The 22,098-nt window shown below is 41.1% G+C and overlaps 1 protein-coding gene across 1 annotated transcript in view; it reads right to left on the bottom strand.

The window, feature by feature from the left end:
• The window catches only part of DENND1A (DENN/MADD domain containing 1A), a 497,378-nt gene that overhangs the window by 281,044 nt on the left and 194,236 nt on the right, over positions 1–22,098 (bottom strand). Inside the window, exons 5-7 of the mRNA XM_011965500.1 lie at positions 12,264–12,333; positions 6,865–6,945; positions 2,603–2,656 (exon numbers count right to left, since the gene is read on the bottom strand). Of these exons, the coding sequence (XP_011820890.1) occupies positions 2,603–2,656; positions 6,865–6,945; positions 12,264–12,333 (205 nt within the window). The remainder of the gene's footprint in view (positions 1–2,602; positions 2,657–6,864; positions 6,946–12,263; positions 12,334–22,098) is intronic.

The following is a 22,098-nucleotide window of genomic DNA, read 5'->3' on the forward strand; positions in this document are numbered from 1 at the left end:
CAGTTTTTAAAAAGTACTATTTTTCAATTTTACTTTAACAATGTTCCCTAATAAATTAAATTACTATTTCTTTTTCTAGTTTTGGTTATTTTTTATTACTATTCTTTTTTTTTTTTTTTTAGCTTCTTGAAAGTCAAGTTCATTGTTTTCTAAATTTCTTATTTATATAAAAACATTCAAAGCTATGAATTTTCTCCAGAGTGTGGTTTTGGCTACATCCCTAAGGTACTTGTTTAGTGTCCTCATTGTCATTAATTTCTAAATAATAACTAATTTCAATTTTTATCATCTTTGATCCAACTGCTATTTCAAATAGATGAATATTTTTAAACCTTTAATTATTATTATAGTTTTCATTCACTGCTATAAAAGACAGTGACCTGTGAGAGTTTAATACGCTCTATTTTGAAATTTTTGGTATGATTTAGTACATGATCAATTCTTGTAAACGTCCCATGGCATTTTAAAATAATCCTTCAGTAGCCTCCTTCACAGCCTCTGCTTCTGCTCTTCCTGCACTACTTTCTCACTTCTTTTTGGATTTCTCCACTGTCTATACTGAATTGACTGCAACTATCAGTAATCATCTCCTTTATATTATGCAAATTCCCAAACTTTCTGGCTCATGGTAGCTTCCTCTGTCATTAGGGAAATAGTTTTCTCCTTTTGCTCATCATTTCAATGGAATTTTCTGAGAGATGAAAGGTAAAAATCATGGGCTCAAAGTATAGCACAGTATGTAAGAGCTGTGTCTCAAGAATCCAGAAAGACCAATACTTGAATTCTAACTTTACCATTTATTTCCTGTAGGATCTTGAATATGTGACTTAAATTTTCAGGGCTTCTGTTTCCCTATATTAGATAATTATGGTAGTTACCATGTAAGCTTGTTGAGAGAGCTAAATGTGAAAATGGAGAAAAGTACCAAATATACCATATTTCGAGTAGTAGTACTCAATCAACGTTATCTATTGTTGCTGAAATGGGAACTCTGGTCTGAATTTTTTATTAATTAATGTCAAACGAAAAGGATGCAATATTTTCTACCAGTCTGATCACACAGATAATACACTACATGGATATGCTTGATAATCCCAACTTATCAAGACTGTTATCTAATCACAATACTACAGCCTAACTTCATTCGTTACATTTGATCACTTGACATTTGTAATCTGTTCTATAGACAACCCTTAGAAAAATTTCCTTTCTGTGAATCTACAGTAGTTATGAAAAGGTATACCACATATTCCAGTACTTTTCTAAACAAGCATTCAAGTATACGCCCAAAAGAATTGAAAGCAGAGACTCAACCAGGCATTTGTACACCAATGTTCAAAGCAGTATTATTAATAATAGCCAAAGGGTAAAAACAATATCTACTGATCCAAGCATCTATTGCTGGATGAACAGATATGCAAAATGTGGTCTATACATACAATGGAATATCATTCAGCCTCAAAAAGGCAGGCTATCCTGACATATGGTTCAATGCAGATGAACTTTGAAGGCATTACGCTAAGTGAAATAACTCAGAACAAAAGGACAAATATTGTATGATTTCACTTACGTGAAGTACTATATGGAGAGTAGTCAAATTCATAGAGACAAAAAGCAGATTGATGGTTGCCAGGGGTTGCAGAGATAGGGTAATGGGGAATTGTTTAATGAGTACAGAGTTTCAGTGTTGTAAGATACAAAAAGTTCTGGACATTGACTGTACAAAATATGAATACATTCAAAACTACCGAGCTGTACACTTAAAAATGATTAACATGGTAAATTTTATGTTATGTATTTGTTACCACAATTTTAAAAAAGTAATCAAGTGTCTAAGTGGTAGACATTCTTTATCTGATTCTACATAGTACTATTTATAATCATAGTAAAACATTTTGAAAACATGTCAAGCGCTAGACTAGATATGTCATTCAGCTTGTTCAGAAGGCAAACATCAACCTTCTGCTCTCTCACACTCTAGTTCACTGCTCCTATGTCCTTTGGAGGTAAGGATGGAGGCCCTCATACTTTACCCACAAATACTTTATTCTCTGAAAGATAAATATACAAGGGTAAGAAGTAAAAGTGTAATTCTGCTTGAGTTGATCTACCCTAATAAACCTCTATTTGGAAAATTCTTTATGTGGAAACATTTCACTTATAATAGCAGAAATGCGAAACAATCTAAATGTTCTACAGTGAGAGAATGGCTAAATAAACTACAGAGTAAATAGAATATTACACAGTTGACAAAAATAAGTCACGTGAATGAAAATGGAAAAGATGTTTTTGTAATAGGTGATTTAACTATGTAAAAATACATTCTAAAAAGGGGGAATTAAATATCATATTAATACATAATTACCTTTGAGAAATAGGAATAACAATCCCTCAGTCTTTATACTTTCTATACTTTGCAAATATTCTCTATTTGTTTTGTTTTTATAATATACTTCAGTTCTATTTTTGTTTTTATAATGTGTTCTTTTTAAAAATCATAATTTTTGTAATTATACTTTAAATCACATCCTTTATTTATTAAAACAAATAAGCAGAAAACAGAGAAGAATAAAAATTTAATTTTTTCTTCCCAAGTACTTACATTCTCAGGGATGCTGGGAAGTTCTCTGGTATCAGGCACAGTAAAATAAGAATGCTAGAAAAGAAAAGCAAAAGTGATTTATTTCTGCTAAAATGTTTAACAGTTGCATACTCAGAATTCAGGTAAATGATTGGAAAATATTTTCTTACTCAGAAAAGGAAACCGTTTCACTCAGAAGAAACACCCATGGAATATTTTCTTTGGATAATGTCAGATTGAACCAGATGCATTAAATCATCACTCTGGTAGATGGAGTTCTTTCCTATGAGAGGAGAACTTCTTTGGGAGATATAAATGAAGAGTTCAGGCCAGGAGTGTTGGCTCATGCCTGTAATCTCAGCACTTTGGGAGGCCAAGGCAGGTGGATCACATGAGGTCAGGAGTTCGAGACCAGCCTGGCCAACATGGGGAAACCTCGCCTATACTGAAAATACAAAAAAATTAGCCAGGCATGGTGGCGGGCACCTGTAATCCCAGATACTCGGGAAGCTAAAGCAGGAGAATTGCTTGAACCCAGGAGGCGGAGGTTTCAGTGAGCTGAGATCGTGCCACTGCACTCCAGCCTGGGTGACAAGAACGAAACTCTGTCTCTAAATAAATAAATAAATAGTTCAAAGATGTTAAATGGCTAAACACATGAAAGGCGTTGGTTTCATAATTTATCGTTCAGTAAGGCAAGTGTATTCTAGGAACAAAATATCACCAGATTCACTCAGTGATGATTTTTACCAACCAAACCTGTCATCTCATTTCAGCATCTGAGATTATATTCATCTACAAAATGTGACCAAAATCTGCCCCAAAGGCCTAAGTGATGTTCGGAAGAGCTCCAGTTGCTGGAGCACTGGAACTGAGACCCCTGCAGATGACTAAGAGTAGAGAAATTCTGCCCCCGAAGCCCACTCCATCATAAGCCTCCTGACTAGAGGACTCAGTGGAGTTGAAAACTTGACCTCTTCAAAGAACTTCCAATGAGGCATCTCCATATGTAACAAGCATGCATCCCTGAGTTAAATGACAACAGGCTGAACTGATGACACCCTTTGCTGCTATTAAAGACTCAGAAGACAATGGCAAGCAGGAACGGAAAGAGCTTGGTGCCGGCCAATTAAAGATGGGATTGTGCAAAGGCCAGGAAAGGTCACATGCAGAGAAGGTCAGCTTAGCCATGGCCTAGGTTCAAACCTGGACCCCCAAGTGACATTTCAAGAAGTTGTCCACCCCAACCCCCACTCTTGGGTGATTGCAAAATAGGTAGGTGTCTAGAAGAATGAGTTGTATAGGCTTTCTGAAATGAAAGGCCCTGGGGACAATCATAATGATGATGATGACAACAATAATAGTGTAAGGTACTTGTCCAATATTCAACAGATATTTGTTGAATACCTGCTACATGAAAGGCATTACGTCTAGTACTCTGTAAATGTTATCTCTAATTCCCATAACAAATTTTGAGATAGATATTATCTCCATATTACAAATGGGTAAATTAATGCTCACAGAGGTCAAGTAGCCAGTCAAAAGTCACGCAGCTAGTGCGTGGCAGAATATGGACCAAAACTAAATCTGTGTAACCAGAGTTGTGCTCTTTCCACCATGACAGACTGTTATACCTGTGCTTTTTATGTGCAGATGACAGCTAAAGGGATTTAAACAAATAAAAAAGTAAAAAATAAAAAGTATAAAATAGATAACTTTAAAAAAGCCTTCTTCGATGCATTATTCCAAAATCTGTGTGTATATCAAAATACTACCTATGAAGTATTTCAGTAGAGATGGTGTAGCATGGAAACTAGTAAGTGATTAATTCAACAATGAGGATTAAAACAGGAAAAGTAAAATGCAAGGTTCAAATATGACTCCATGAGATACCAACTTCTATACCAAAGGGCTAGAAGTTTAGTTCAGTAACAAATGGCCATGTGGTGATTATGTAGCTCAGCAAATTCACTTAATAGCGCAGAACCTGTTTTTGAATCTGTAAATGGGAATATTATCTACTTCAAAACTGTTGTGAAGAATAAATGTTATATATATGAAATGCCTACCATTCAATAAATGGTATTTTAATGTAAAATTATGATTGCCCTGAACTGCTAGTTCATATTACTATTTTTATCATCACTCATGTAAGACACATAGAAATATACTCTTGCAGAGAGTGACTACAGACAAAAAGTCCAGGATTACAATTTTATCAACATTTCAGGATGTATAACCTAGATGAGAGTGGCCCTTCAAAATCAGAAACGCAATATGGAGAGAGGAATTCCCAGTGAAAAGGAAAGAAAAAAATATCTGCCTTTATAGATGCAATTGATAGTAAATAGTGAGCCAACACAATTCCAAAACCAAGTAGTCCCCAGGCTGTCCTTTGAGATTCTGTCTTGCTCCATTGCCCATGAAATGCTGGGGACCAGGGGAGGTCAGAAACATTCCTAGAAACCACTGGCATGAAACAGCTGCGCCACCCCAGCAGTTCCTGCTGCCCCTGAGATGGCTTGTCCTTGAGGCCTGGCATGCACACTGCCTGAGCAGCCATTCTTAGGAAGGAGAGGACCTTCCTCCCCAGCAGCTGGTGACCCAGCCAGGCTACTCCACAGCTACCTGTCGGATGTCATTATGGACTGAAGTGGTGAGATCAAGCTGCTTAGGAAAAAGGACAGAGACAAAGGCAGGGTTGCTTAGCTATACAGCAAGGACTGGGGCAGGTTTAAAGCTCATTTGTTCATCTTTTCCAGATGGTCTCCCCTGCCGTATGAGAATTTTTGTAACAAGGTTTCTTTCTTTCCTATGCTCTATTAAAATGGGCAAAAGTCTCTGTAAATTCATTTTTTTCTTTCTTCCTTCCTTCTCTCCCTCTCCTTCCACATGAATGGCACAGTGGGAAGAACATAGGCTTGAAGTTAGCCCTGGCTTTGAAAACTCAAGTCTTATCTCTTATTAACCACACGACCTTGGAAGGGCAAGTATTTTTTCCTCTTGAAATCTCATCCATGAAATGGGAATGTTAATATCTATTTTGTAGACTTGTTTTGAATATTAGAGATACATATTTAGTATAAATTAGGAACTTACTAAAAGAGTAGATCTATTATTAACTACTGGTAGTAACACTGCTTTCAATTTTATCATCATTCTGAAAAAACCTATAAGGGATATTAATTTTCTTTAGGAGAGGAGATACCTTTCCACCACTGAATACCAACACTGTACCAGGTTCTAATGAAGATGAAAGACAAAACTCTTAAAATTCTCAGGTCCCATGACATAAGGGAAATAGCCCCTGGATAATAATCAATACTTGGTCAAAGTATATCCATCTGAGAATTCTGATGAAGGTAGTGACAAGGGCTTGATGGTTTGACCTAGGGAATCAGAGAATTCCTGGAACCAAAATATGGAAAAGATCTCCTACACCTCTTCTGATGCCTTATCTGACAGATGAGGAAATTGAAGCCCACAAGGTTAAAGGTCCTGATTAAGGTCACTCAGGTCATTGGCAAGACAATGACTAGGATGGAAATCTCCCAATTGGTATTTCAGAGCACAGTGCAGAACATGTAGTAGCAGCATATATTTATAGGCATTCAAAGAAACTATTACTGTAGGCCAGGAACAACACTAAGCACTCTCCCTCTCTGTCCTCAAGGGACACACAGTCCAGTGAGGGGGATAGGAAAAGGAAGCATGCCAATAGGGTGTAACTAAGTACCACAAAGTATGCAAGATGCTTGGGGCGAAGGAGGTAAACTTGGCAAAACCTATGAAGTATCAAGGGAGGATTTCTCTGGAAATAAAATCAGAGTTGAGTTCTGAAGGATGAATATGTGTTATCCTGGCAAACAGGGGAGAGGAAATGTTGAAAGCTGAGGGTGCAGGATGGGCTTCAGCAAAGGGACACGCACAGCAGTGCTGCAGGGCAAGGGTGATACAGGGAGACTGGGACAGGGAACTGAAGAAGCAGGCGGAGCCAGGTATCCTATTTCAGCCCAGCATCTGTGATCCAAGAGATGCTGGTGATGGCATGATGGCTACAGAGGAGCCTAGGGACATTTAGGACGTGTCTGTTTCTTATAGAATCTCAGAGAAAGGAAGAAATTCAGCTCCCTGGCCTATCTTGAGCTCAGAGGTGTCAGAGTATTTGGGGGTAGGGGTAGGGTAGGTAAAGGTGACAAAATACAATCCTGTTCAGCTACTTCCTTCTTACTGTCAATAATGAAATGGGTTCTCAGTGATGGCTAATACTCTGCCCCACTTACCACGCTGAGATGAACAGACACTCCTGGGTCAGGGATGGGAAGTTTGTGCAGAGTTTCAAGAAGCTCATTCCACTGATTTTCCTGAAAGAAATAAAAGGCCTAAGTAACAAAAGCAAGGCTCAGCCCTTAGTAAGATACCTGCAGGGAGGTCTGGGCACACATGACTGAGGGGGTTGGGGAGATGCTGGCCCCAGCACAGAAATAGGTTTGATATTCACATAGGGTTTGACAAAAGACTCTGCGTATGCCTCAAACATAAGAGCCAAATAGATCCTCCTACACCAAGTTTGACATTTTCTACTCAGTGAGACACCTACCATGACCGCCTTTTATGGATCATATACCATAAGCTCTCAGCAAATCTATCCCCTAAACTCCATAGCAACAACTTTTAAATGCAAACAATCCTAGCTTACAGGGCGGGGGTGGTTGGAGAAATAACGATGACACTATAGATCTTGTCTTCATCATCATTACCCTCAATTAATTTTATTGAGTTACACTGGGTACACATGGCAGCCTCCAATTATGGAAAGTTAGAAATGAACTAAGTACAACAGCATGCAATATAGGATGGTGGCTATGCATTCTAATTCGTGAAATTGAGCAACATAATGACATACAAAGCGATATAAATTATTTGATTGAAAATGGATTCACCTCTAAAATGCTCAAAAGAATACTGCTCACAGAATTATCCAAATGCTATTTCTCCCACCCTGTGTAATTATTTGTGCTAATATAATACTGATAAGTGTATATTTGTATCTATTTATCCTCTATTTGATCCTCGCAACTACCCACTTCAACAATGTGAAAACTGAGGCTCCAAAAGGTGAAGCAACTTGTCTCAAATCAGCCCGTTAGTAAGTTGCACAGCTATGGGGTGAAATGCAGGCTCCAGAGCCCTCCTGGCTTCAGTACAGCTTTCTTTAAGTAGTGAATTTAAGGAGAGGAAAAAGAAGATGTACCCAGACTACAAGCTTGTTTCAGTCTGAGCTCTGACAAATCAAACAAGCTTCTAAGAGAGGAGAGAGATGAACGTGTGTGTGTGTGCGCGCGCGCATGTGCTTAGTTTTGCTCTGAAACAATCTCAAACTTACTGAACAGTTGTAGAAACTGTTAAAAAAAAAACTTTATTATTTCCTGACCTATTTGAGAATAAGCTGCCAAAATTATGCTCCACCATCCACAGATACAAACAAGGGCATTCTCCTAAATCACCACAATTAATCATTGCTGTGGTTTGAATGTATCCCCCTAAAAGTTCATGTGCTGACAATTTAATTATCATTGTAACAGTATTAAGAGACAGGACCTTTAAGACGTGATTATGTCATGAATTAATGCCATTATTGTGAGAGTGGGCTTCTGATAAAGGATAAATTTGGCCCCTATCTTGTGTCTCTTGTCTTGAGTGCTGCATGTTATGACCCAGCAAGAAGGTCCTCACCAGATGCCAGCACCAGGCTCTTAGACTTCCCAGCCTCCAGAACTGTGAGCCAAATATATCTCTTTTCTTTATAAATTACCCAGTCTGTGGTATTGTTATAGCAGCAGAAAACAAACTAAGAGAATCATAATAAAGAGGAAATTAACACTGAGATGCAGAATTACCACCTCATCCTCAAGTTTTGCCAACTGTGCCAATAATATCCTTGACAGCAAACAATCCACTTCAGAATCACATGTTGCAGTTAGTAGTTATAACCCTCTACTCATCCTCAGGCTGGAACAGTTCCTCAGTCTTTTCTAGATTTGTACAGCCTTGACAATGAGACCACTCATTTTGTAGAATAACTTTCAGTTGTCTAATGTTCTGTCTAATGTCTGATTTCAATATCCCTTTACTCATGATGTTTGCTTTCATCAACTGATTAATTCATTTGATATCTCTACAGTAACATTACTCTTTCTCTTTGCAGTAGATAACCATTTTGTGGATTGTCACTTTATGTAAATATCCCATTCCTCAAACTTTCAATGTATCCATTTACTTATTTTATTACCATGGGCCCATGGTTTCCTGTTTTATTCAGTGTACTATAATCCTTTACTATCCTAATTCGTTTTGATGTTCAACTTGTTCCAGATATGACTAGTGGGAGTCCTCTTACTGCTTTTGTGCCCTTCTGACATCATATTTTTAGCAATTCCTTACTTTTTTGGCACAAAAGATATTTCAGGTTCATCTTATACTTTCCCTGCCTCAGCCCCAGAATCAGGTTATTTCTTCAATGAGTCCTGGTTTCTTTTAGTGGACAATGGTATTTAGAAACCAAGATCTGGGCACCACGTGTGCTCACTGCTCCTTAGTATTGCTTATGCCAGGCCCTTTCAGTCAGTGGAGCCAGATAATATATAATACACACATGGAACCACAATAGGCACTTCACATATCTATTTATTTCTATATCCATCTTCCCATATTGAAAACCATGGGTTCATACCAATGGCTCCTATTCCAATCCAACATAGAAATTATTCTAGTTTTCTCCCTCTACATATCTGTGACATCATCCTACAAAAGTGAAAAAACTTGCCTGTATTTTCTTTTTATATTTGGTTATTTGTATGGAACCACTCTTCTATTCCCATCCCTGCCTCCTTCCCTACCCAGATGCCCTCCCTCCTCTCCCTGACACAGACATCCAGGGCTGGGTCTCTACTGTCCAACCCCTCACACAAATGCCTTCCTTACCTCAGGATCCAATACACCAGCACTGGGCCACAGCTACTGCCTCCCTTCTCACATGGATTCTTCTGGATCCTATTTGAGTTCTGACATCCCATGCTGAGCCTCTACCACCATGCTCCCACACAAACATCCTTCTCTCCCTCAGGCTCCAACACCTTACTCCCTGGCTCAGATGCCCCCCTTGCCCTGTCATCCCTTCCACAAGGGTGGCCATTCAAGGTCTGATGAGCATGATGGGTCCATGGCCCAAACGGATACCCCAGTTACCCACACCTTAGTCTCCCACACCCCATGCTTAGCCATCACAATCTCTCCGTCTCTGTCTCTCTCTGCCTCTCTCTCTCTCTCACACACACACAGAGAAAGAGAGAGAGAGAAAATAGAAGCCTATCTTGCTTCCCAACCTTCCCAATGACTTTTGGATAAGAGAAGGTTTCAGCCCTGGTGCAGGAGGTAGATTCTGTTTCTTTAAATAAAAACTCTCTTCCTGTTCTAATCTGGTGACTAAAATCTTGCAAACAATTAAGCCAGTTGTAGGCAGATTTCCTATCATCTGTGTCATAATTCTTTTAACCAGAGGGGGAAAAAAAGAGTCCTGGGTTCAAGAGAAATAGATTCCAACTAAAACATGTTACTGATCTCAGCCTCTGACATCCCAAGAGGCAGAGTCCTGCTGGAGCAATGGCCCAGGGGAAAGGTTCACCAATTTTACAGGGTAATAATCCATTTCCCATATGTGTAGGTTGCACCTACCCTTTTATAATCTTTCCTGAATCACATGTTTTAAAAAGTGTACTAAGTTCTTTGTTTGACTGAGTTTTTTCTCTTTTTTTTGGACTGGAACATATGGAGGGAAAAAAATGTGAGTCAATCTCCAATTCAAACCTGTTAAGAGCCCACATATTACACAATTCTATTTATTAAAGACACCTTTCAAACTTGAGTGAAAACTGGAATGTTTGACTAAAGGTAACTGTGAATCAGAAATCGATGAACAGACCCAAGGTGACCTCCTAATTCATTCATCAAAGAGTAATCCACTTCTTTTATGACAGAATCCCCTGACATCTAAGCTTCTTTTCACAGTGAGTGTAGTGATCAAGGACGCCATTTCTATTAGTTATTCTTTCCATTTACTGTGACCTCCGGAATACATTTGCCAGTGAGTAAATCTGTCTCTAAAAAAATGATTTAGTCATTATACACACAATTTCCCCCTTTCCTCCAAAACGGCATTTCCCAAAGTGTGTTCCAGGAAACACTGCTATCTCAGAACGCTAAGATTTATCACAGAATTAAAGGGGATTCGGGCAAAACAAGATGGGAAGCACAGGTGACCCAGGTTTCTCCAATGCAGGACTTCGTAGAGCTTACATTAAATGAATCTTAAGGAGATGGAAATGAAACACAGCTTTCCCTCCCCTGGACCCCAGTGTGACTGAACTGGTACCCTTTTCATGGACCATTTCTCAGAACTAACACTCAAATTACTCAGAACATTCAACAGAAAAAAATTAAGGGAAATCTTTCCTTAACATTTAATAATAATGGATCACTTTAATTAAAAATCTTAGGCCATATACAAAAAGGAAAATATAAGACATTAGATATATAGACAAATATTCAACTCATTAACAATCAAAGAAATGCAATTAAAACAATGAGACTTTTTTACTTGTCAAACAATGAATTCAACAAATGGTACTGATGAGAGAGTATCATGACCTAGGCACTCTCTTACATTGCTGGTAAAGGGTATCCTTTAAGAAAACAGCAGAATTCTTTTGCAAAGCAGTTTGGCAAATGTTTTAAAAATGTCTATGTCCACTGACCTTACAATGGCCCATCTGGGATTCTCCTTTTAAGGAAACAATCCAAAAATGAAGAAAATGCTTTACTCTCATAGATGCGAATGGTTACACTTCTCATAACAGTAGAAAAATCCCAAACAATTAACAATTCGCAATAATAGGAAATGCTTCAGTAAATCAAGGTACATGATAAAATGGTATGCAGCCATGAAAAATATTTATAACATTTTTAACAGTGTGGGAGGCACGCTCGTTATAATGGTATCTGAAAATGTGGGCTACAAAAATCTACATAAAGGTCCAACTGGCCTTTGACATCCATGGAAGATACCTTACCTTACCACTTCTTCCAAAAGTACAGCAAGGTACAGATGAATTTTTAATGTAATTTTCAGACCCCCACAAAAGTTATTGTAAAAGCACCACAAAGCTTTATTGAAACGGGAACTCAGGACAGCTGGGTAGGTCACTTGCCAGTTAAGTGTTTTACTTGCAAACCCCAGATTTGCAGCATGACATGAGTAATTCAAATATGTGCCTCAGCAAAATTATAATTTAATACATGTCACAAACTTTCCGGGCTGCTTGAGAATATTAGAAATTGTGAGCATTAACTCTGTGAATGTTAAGGGTCTCTTTATCATTTATTTAATGCAAAGAAAAACTTAAAAAAGAAAACAACCCAAAATGCTAGCAATATTTATTTTAGGGAAGAGAGTAGGGGCAAATTAAAAGTGATTTTCTTTTCCTTCCTATTATTTTCTGAATTTCCCAAACTTTCTATAATGGGCATGCATCATTTTTTGGTAAAATATAAGGCATGTTTTACTTTTTCATCATAAAAATTAAAGCTTATTTGTTAAAAAGAATTATTTTAAAAAGGCAAATACCTGTCTTTTTGTCGTATAATCTGCCAGGATGTTAAGCAGCTTATAAAATACCTCGAACCAGGGGAGATAGCTGGAGGAAGAAGAGGAAACACATGACATATTAGTATGCAGGTCAAAAACTTTAACCAGGATCTAATTCAAGACTAATACATTTCAGTTTTGCTCTACATCCTGAAGAGTCCTCCTGTCACAGACTGGTGGAAACACAGACTGGTGAAATGCTAATTATTTCTGAGAGTTTAAAAAATTGCCAGTGTAAGGCAGAGGATTGAATGTCCATTATAAATTATTCCCATGCCTCAGAGCTAGAACAGTTCACAGAAAAGAAATTCAAAGCAGACTCCACAATCAGGCACCATCTCTGAGTAGTCCCCTGGCCTCTCCCAGCACACCCACCCTTGCCAGGAAAGTTTCTATTCAGTTTTTCATGATGGGACAGACACAGACACACACACTGATACACACACACACACACACACACACACACACAGAGGTACACACACAGCATTCCCACTGCAGGCATCTGCAAAGGGTCCCAAAGTCCCCATGAGCCCAAAGCCATCCATGTTGTTGCAACAGACATTCTGCCCATCACCCACCATCTCTCTATCCACTTCAAGATGAGTTCCACTTCCCCATCCCTACTGCCCTCCACCAGATCCTGGCCATTGCTCCCCTTCACTCAGAGGAGCCTGGCTGCTGACCTCAGTCCTGTGGTCCACTCTGTGTGGCTTGTTTTTTTGTCTGTTTGTTTGTTTTGTTTTTCTGAGATGGAGTCTCACTCTGTCGTCCAGGCTGGAGTACAGTGGCATGATCTCGGCTCACTGCAACCCCTGCCTCCCAGGTTCAAGTGATTCTCCTGCCTCAGCCTCCCAAGTAGCTGGGACTACAGGTGTGCACCACCATGCCTGGATAATTTCTGTATTTTTAGTAGAGATAGGGTTTCACTATACTGGCCAGGCTGATCTCGAACTCCTGACCTCAGGTGATCTGCCTGCCTCGGCCTCCCAAACTGCTGGGATTATAGGTGTGAGCCACTTGGCCATGGCTCCTAGAATGGTTTTTCTAAGATGCAAATCTCCATCACACATTGTACTTAACTCCTGCAATGATGCCCATCACTCCAGGATCCAGTCCATATTTGTTAGGATGGACTTTTGGGGCTCTTCACTGCCAGGCCCTTGCCCACTTCTCCGGCTGTCCTCTCTCTACTTCCCCATAGATATATGCTCCCCTCACTCCTGTCACTCCGGGAACATCCTGGCATCTTTGAGACTGCCTGGGCTTACATACACTGGGCCCTTTTCTCCCCAACCTCTGTGGTCTAGTCTAGCTGATTTCTACTCATCCTCCTAACGGTCCCCCACCCCCTCCCCATCCCCACTTCATGTGCCCTAATTCTCTCTTTTCTGTGCTGCCCTGTCATGAGAATGCTGCTGTCAGAACATTCCCCACACGATGCAGTTCTCAATGGCATGTCTGTTTTCTCAACAGACCACATGCAAACAGAGAGGAAGAGGCCTATCTTTCTTCACTTCGTCTTTCCAGTGCCAAGAACGGCACCTGGCACACCGTCAGTGCTCAGCGTTTACCGAGCAAATAAAACCAGACAAAGACTGACAGCAAGGGCGCATGCATCCTATGGAATTGTTGAAAAGTATCCACACCCCCAAGCAGTTTTGCCACTTACTTTCAATGGCTTTGTTCTCTATAAGGAAATTTTCCGAAGCTACATCTAACAGCAAGCGAGAAGAAGGTCGTACCAAGCGCTTGCCGTCCTGGTCATGTCTGCCCTGCTGCGCTAACAGAGTCCATTACCGACAGAGATGGACACGAGGTAGCGCACAGATGTGATATCCTGCCAGGGAAAGGGGAATCAGCACCCTGTACAGATTACCGGCTGCGTCACTGAGAGTAATAAATGAAGTGAGAGGCAACAAAGGGAACAGATAAAGTGCACAGTCCTCTGTCAGTAACGTCTGTCTAAAGCCAGCACATGCTACTGTAAAATTTAAGTAGCTTATCAAAATATACTGATAAGCAACTTAACTTTTCACTTCTATGACAGTATTATCACTTATGTTAATATGTTTCAGTCAGCCCTGGCAGCTGCATATTGACTATTACACAGCAAATGACTGCTGCCACTTTGCACAGCATTTACTTTGGCAGTGTAATGTAAACATTCAAGAGGGATTAGGGAGCAGATAAGTTTCTCCTTTCCTATTCTGTTAAATAAACCTCGGCTGAGTTAAAAGCCATTATAGTATGAACAAGAAATCCCCTCAGAAGAAAACTCTTGCACAGATTAGATGACTCTTAGTAAACAAATTTGACCAAGGATTACAAATTTTTTTTTTCCTGAAAGCAAAATACCACTAGTTAAACCCAGCCACTGGAAATTTAGGAAATTAAATTTTTTTTTCCTGAAAGCAAAATACCACTAGCTAAATCCAGAAAGTCAGGAGGGAGGGGGGAAAAGGCAAGAAGGGGAAATAGATTCTTGCAAGAAAATTGTGACTTCAAGTAAACAAGAGAAAAACTGAATCATTTTAGAAATATTTGGGGATGTGATATGGGGCAGGCTGGCTGCTCTGACAGTTTAGGACTACAGTATCCATTGAAGTAGTTTTGGATGACTAGGTTCAACTGACCAATGTGGCTTGGGCACAGAAGCTCCAGCCTCCACGTTGTCACCTGTTTTGAGGATGAAGGAGATGAAGTGGGAAGGAGTTCCTAGCCCACTATAGATGGCACCCTGGTTCTCATACTCAGCCTCAGCCTTACCAAATCAATTCTTTTTGGCTAGGCTAAGCAGAACCACTAGCCACAAGAAGTTTTGCAGTTATCCTGGAAATTAGCCATTTCTTTCTCCCTTTGGCCTGACTGGACACAACTGTTCCCCACATGTTGTCCCCTGTGCACTGACAGATGAATATCTAGTGATGGCAGTGTTAAGGTTTTGAAACCAAAACCCAGCTGTCTTCTTCTTCAAAGGGCCCCTGTTTTCCCCTGTTGAGAGGCCAGGGTTCACAGCAGAGCTCTATCCAGCGGCGTTTCCTGTCCTGCTTCATTAGAGCCGCCACAACAGCTTGCGCGGTCTGCCAGGCTGCAGGTGAGGCTGCAGGGACCCTGCACTCCAGTCTGCGTGTGTCTGTCATCGTTGAATAAACAATCCTTCCCAGTCCAAAGACAGAAACAAACACCCTAGTACACTGCACCACCTTGGACATCTAATGGGGTGCGACCATCTGTGGTCCGCCTCTGCCTGCTGCCTTTGTGTGATGGCTTGAGTCCCCACTGCAGAGGGCTCTGTCCCAGGCTGTGGCACAAAGGGTCCTGCACTCAAGAAAGCTATGGTCCTCATCAGAAAGAGACACACCCACAACAGAGTAACAGTTTGGGTGGAAGGAGCTGGAAGCCTTTCCCAAGTGCTATACTTAGTCTAGGTTTTTGGACTGATGTAGAAGATGATCATGGAGCATCATCATGACCCAATCAGAAGACAGAAAAGCGAAAGGGAGGCCGGGCGTGGTGGCTCATGCCTGTAATCCCAGCACTTTGGGGGGCCGAGACGGGCGGATCACGAGGTCAGGAGATCGAGACCATCCTGGCTAATACGGTGAAACCCCGTCTCTACTAAAAATACAAGAAAAATTAGCCGGGCGAGGTGGCGGGCGCCTGTAGTCCCAGCTACTCGGGAGGCTGAGGCAGGACAATGGCGTGAACCCGGGGGGGCGGAGCTTGCAGTGAGCCGAGATCGCGCCACTGCACTCCAGCCTGGGGCACAGAGCAAGACTCTGTCTCAAAAAAAAAAAAAAAAAAAAAAAAAAGAAAAGCGAAAGGGAACAGCCTGCTCCCGAAGCACCTGCCTGGATCCAGGCTTCTCTCCCTTCTCACCCACTGTGGTTCAGGTAACTCTGTCCCAGGCTCTGCCCTCACTCCCAGGCCTGAGAGTCAAATGGAGAGGCTTGTGTTTCACGTGAGGTAGTCAAAAGTTTTAAACTTGAGAAGTTTCCTCCACCCACTGCCTTCCCAAAGTGGAGTCCCACCGGCCCTTGTAAGGAGGGCAAGGGCAGGTTCTAAAGACAGCAGTTATGGCAGCAACAGCCCATAGTCAAAATCACCCTGAAAAAGTCCTTAAATTACCCTCCAAATATGGCGGACATGGTCTGTGTAAACACAACGCAGTTAGCCTGAGTTGTGGGGTCAAGCTGAATGACAGCATCCTGCATCTAAATCTGTCGACCAGGTGAGCTGCTGGCTCTTGAGCTGAACTGAGAGCGGAGGAATCCCTTTTCTAATCTCACTCCACTTGGGATAATAATCACTCCAACTGGTGAGTTTGTATACACATGGATGACTGGCCTTGTGTAAGTTCAGCGTGAATATAAAGGGATTCCACTTCTTTAAGTATTAAAACAGAAAACCATTAAAAACTTGTAAGAGCTCTCTGACTCCTCTTTCTACTAGTTCAGTTCAAAGCCATGAGATGGGACCAGGCAGGGTAGGTATGGAAGAGAGCAGGGGGCAGGGATAGTAGGAGAGGCTGACCAAGTTGAGGAAGGTGGCAACCACCTGGGAGAATGCTGGTCCACAACAGGACGTCAGACTCAGGTGAGGAGAGGAGGTTGCCTTCCCGGAGGGGCAACCTGGTGTTAGAGTCCAAGTGGGAGGAGAAGGGTGTCCCACTGAGGGGTGATCCGGCATGGTGTGCTGGGGCCTAAGCAGAGTGAGAGGCCTGGTAAGGGAAAGTCAGTGTCCGAGCAGAATGTAGAGGGAGTCTCCATGGGGGAGGCCTGACTTGGAGTTTCATGACTCAAGGGGGCAACGAGGGGTTAGGCCTGGCATGGGATAAAGCATCTATGTAGAGCGGAGGGACTGACCAGCAATGGTATTAGAACCCAGAAGAGTATAAAGAGCATCTGGAAGGCAGTTCGATGTGGGATGTCAGAGCCTGAGGGGTGAGGGGGCTTCCACAAAAGGGGCGGGGGCCGGCGAGGCAGAGTCCATGTGGTTGAGAATGCTGTCCATGATAGGAAGGGGCAGCAGCAGCTCTGCCTGAGGTGCCACAGTCCAAACAGTAGCACATGCTACTGTAAAAACAGCGTGAGGAGGGTGGCACTGTGTGGGAAGGGGGCTGCAGCAGAGGACTGGTTACAAATGGGGAACAGATCAAGACTGACCAAGCAGGTAAATATATAACGGGAAGCAGGTGTCTTACTATCAGAAGAGAGTTACAAATCCAGTTAGGGAAAGAATGGGAATGAACCCCATGGGTTCATACTGGAACTGAATGTAACTATGGGGAATCATGATGTTCTGCAGACAGGTGGTAAAGTAGAGACTGATAAAATAAATAGAAATAGAAATCTATGTACATACATATATTCTCTAGTTTTAGCCACTGAGAAGGCCTGGAAGCAGAGATATCCCAATTATAATGAGCACACTTAGTGCCCAGATGTTAGTTTTTAAATACTATTCTCCAGTAATAGGAACCTGGGCTCTTTGGAAAAAAAAAAGTCTGATTCTAGGGCTGAGGCTTGGAAATGCTGTGTTGGGTTAGGAAAAAAAAAAATAGCAGTGCTCAACACATGATCAGGACATATCAACAGGACACAAAAGTCGGTGAGGAGGGGATCCCACTGACAAAATCTGCATGACAGGCAGAAGAAAGCGCATGAGCAATGGCTTTAGAACCAGGTGAGAAGTAATTCTTCCCCCTCATCTTGACCTCAGCAGAGCTCAGTGGATTTCAGCCTTATCAGAATCAGCGTCTACTGTGCTATCCTAAAAACAAAATCTTAATGTAATCTAGTCATTCACAAAACCAAAATAATGCTCTGGCTCTCCTATAAAAGAGAAATCAAAATAAAAGTAATTTACAATAAAATTTTAGGATGTAACACTCAGGCACCATTAGAATAGATGATACAATGAAGCAGTGCCTCCCTGGGGAAGACTTGTGGCAGAGCTGCTTCTGTTCATGTCAGGACTGATGAGTTTAAGAAAAGTAACATGACACAGGGTCTTTCAGGGTTTTCTTGGTGACTTTCTACTGTCTGAGGAGCTCCTGATACTCTATCTTGGATACTTGAGGAGAGGTATCCCTTTCTTTCTGTCAGCAGATTTTGCCAACATGTAGCCAATGGCAAAGCATCCCTTGGTTAAGACTGTTCGGCACTCAGTATTTAAAGCCTCCCTATCAAAAAAAAAAAAAAAAAAAAATCAATCTCCTCCCCCAATGTTAAAAAGCAGAGCAGCATGGCATATGCTGGGGAGGACACAGACTTGAGATTGGTAACCCCGAGTTTAAATCTCAGTTCTGTTCCTTTCTAGATGTTTCACCTCGGGAAAGCAGTCTTCCCAAAACTCAGTTTCCTCCTCTATGAAAAGATATGCACCACCTGCTAGTGTACCCGATGGACATGAGAGCCACCAATCCAGAACACTCTTCCTGTCCCTCCCTGCCTGACCACCTTGGCAGTCTCAGCTTTGGGAAGCTCTCTTTGATTCCTGGTGTCTGGATCAGAGGCTCCTCCAGCATTCTACAGGAATTCCTCATACCGTGCGGTCAACCAGAATGGGCAGGAAAACAGAAGCTGTTACAAGAGGAAAATACTCACCAACAATGTGACTGCTTCAGACAACACAACCCTTCTCCACCCTTCCAGTTTCCAGACAATACGTCCCCTTCTCCACCCTTCCAGTTTCACTTAGCATCTATCCCTGCTCCTCTGTCTGTATCTCCTCTGTCTATAATAAAATGCAAATTTGCTATAAAGTAAAACTATAACTCTTGCAAAGGAGACTGGATTCTACGAAGCCCATGTTGGACATGCTGGATACCTGCTCAGAGTTGAGGCAAAGTCATCGACAAATGAAGACCTGGCTGTATTAGACCACTTAACAAGACATAAAGAGAAAAATCAAGAAAAACAAGGATAGTAACACAACAGTCACATCAAAAGAAAATGATTTCAATATCAAAGGATAAAAGAGACCTTTGGGAAACTGAAGTCCTCAAATACTTTAGGAAAAAATGACTCCTTTTATGATTATGCTGTGAAAGTCAACTATGAAGTGTTATTAAGTCAGAAAAATTATAACCTCCTCTCCTGCACAATACTTGATGCATCATTCTTTGTAAGAATTAATGCATTGTTGGAATTCAGAGACAGAGTTTGTTGAGGTAAATGTATACTTTTTTACACTTTTTCTAGATAAAATCCTAACCTTTTTCTCATTTTTACTGTGAACTTTTGGTCCCCAATTAAATAGATGCATTTTATTCCCAGAATATGAAGACCTCCTGGGCTTACTCTACATTAAAACTCCCCATCGTTTGTAATACATGCTTGTTTGTCTGTCTTCTCCGTTGGTCTCAACTCCATGAGAGCAAGGATGGTGACTGTGTATTGACTGTTTAACCCCTAATTATTCCTGGCACATGTGAGACATCCAATAAATCGTAGCTTCCCTTGACAGACATAACTCATCTCTATAGGTTCTATTAAGGCCATTAATTACCACTAGAGCTACAGAGTAACAGTCAACCAACTCTAGTTGGGAGGTGGGGATCCAAATTGAGCAGGCAGCACTTGGGTTTGGAAAATGACCCAGTTTTTAAAAAACAATTCCTGCCAATGTCCTGCTGGAGTCTGGGATAAATAATGAGTATAGAGCAAGTGATTATTCAAAGTAGATCAAGGAATACTTACAAACAAGATTTCTTGCCCCTTGCCCATCCCCCAACACAAGTAAACCCCACCATCTACTCTTTTTGTTCCCACTTCAATTGCTATAGAAAAACTTCACAAAACCAGGCTGATTACAATCATCTGAAAACCTAATTTTTCAAGCACCTGTGAACCCCTAAAATTGTTCAAGAATCCTCTAATCTGTAGTGCAACAAGTCTCCTGTTACCCACCTCCTCCAGTCTGCTCCAAACATTTTTCCTCTTCTGTCCCTCTCTTCAGAAGATACTCTTCTCTCCAAACTCACCAAAGAGAAGAGCTTTCACATGAGCTCTCCCACTCCTATACTTCTCATTCCTTCCCCTCTCCCTCCTAACTCGAGGTGGGAAGGAGGAAAGACCCTAGAGCCCAACTGCACTGCCTTCTATAAGACATATCTTCTCCCCTATTACACTCCGTCAACAAGCATTCCCACCTTTAAGTGCAACAGAAATCACTCATGTGGGCTGGTCTACGATTCTCAAACCACAACCTTAGCACCAAAGTTATATGTGGTTCCTCCCTAAGGGAGAAGCACACCTCACTTTCCTGAGATAACCACATTTAGCTTCAATGAACATTTCTACAGAATTTAAAACTGAGAAGATGTTTCCAGTCCAAAATGATGTTTCTAAATCAATCATTTCTCAAATGTTCCATCAATGGCATCTACCCACAAATCTTCCCATGCTTATTAAGACCCACCAGTATATGCCTGGCCCTCTGCTAGGTACATGGGGGAATGAGGCCCATGTCTCAGTATCTGGGGAGCTCACAGTCTAAAGAGGGAGGGCAGCAGACACACTGGCAGCTAATGTCTGCAGCACTGGGTCAGTGCTCAGATAGAGGTTCACAAAGGGAACAGAGAAGAGGTTCTGGAAAGTCTTCCAAGAGGAAGTGACACCTCACTGATCAACTTTACACTGACTGCAAAGTCAGGAGACACACCTGGGTTTGAGTATCAGCTCTGTTACTTACTGGCTGTGGCCTGAGCCATGTTCTTCCTTCCCTATATGTGAAATGGGGATATAATATCTACCTCACGTGGTTCTTTTGAGGCTGAAACATATGTAAACACACCTATCACAGTGCCTGGAACTGAGCACGATTTGTTTCACCCTGATAATACCATACTCTTTGATAACATCAAAAGTCAAAGGAACCTCAATAAGAGAAAAGCAATCCTCTTTGGGAGCTCTAAGCCAGTCTCACCCAGTCTGGGCATTCTGCTTTGCTCACAGCAGCTAATCTCAAACTGTAAATTGATTATGATATTTAGTTAAGCTCAAGAATCTCTGATTTATGTCCATAATTAACATCCCATTGTGATACCTATTATATCTATGCAGGAAAACATATTATATGTACTGAACGAGTAAAAATATTAATCTGCATTATGAAAAAACACCAAAAACTCCCATAAAACATCTGTGCTTATATAAATCTACCCAAACATACCCTTGGATTTGATTTTGGAAACAAGGCTCTTTTCTTTCTTGAAGGGTATTCAATAATTGTTGCTTTTAGGGAGTGGATTTGTCATCATCTTTTCTATGACAGTATTACTTTGATTGAAGGAGATTGCTCAGGAGGAAAGCACAGAGGCACTTTTTTGTTATCACCGGTAAAGTGTTGGTAACATGAGATCTTTGGAATAATGGCACCTGCACTGACAATTCAGTGTAATTCTCGATATTTTCCATTGAGCCCAGGCAGGGTGAGCACATAGGCCTTTCATCATTTTCCTAAGAGAGTTTATGAAGCTGCCTACTCCTATATTCACACACCTGCAAGACTTTCCCCATTCAGAGTATCTTATTTTATGGTTTAAATTACTACTGTAATATAATGTAATGGGTTAGTGAGGTTCTAACTAAGGCCCACCCTACTGGAGCTTTCAAAGCTGGGGAAATACACTGTCTCTACTGGAAAAAAAAAAAAAAAAAAAAAAAACACAACAAAAGGAAGTAGTGGCTACACGTGGAGCCCTGTACTCCTGACAGTAATAAACAACAACAACAACAACAAATCAATGATCCCAGTCAGATGCCATTTGATATTCATCTCATTTTAGGGCTGGGGAGGAGAAGCTAAT

This window comes from Mandrillus leucophaeus, unplaced genomic scaffold (assembly GCF_000951045.1).
Source record: "Mandrillus leucophaeus isolate KB7577 unplaced genomic scaffold, Mleu.le_1.0 Scaffold729, whole genome shotgun sequence".
In the NCBI taxonomy this organism is placed as follows: domain Eukaryota; kingdom Metazoa; phylum Chordata; class Mammalia; order Primates; family Cercopithecidae; genus Mandrillus; species Mandrillus leucophaeus.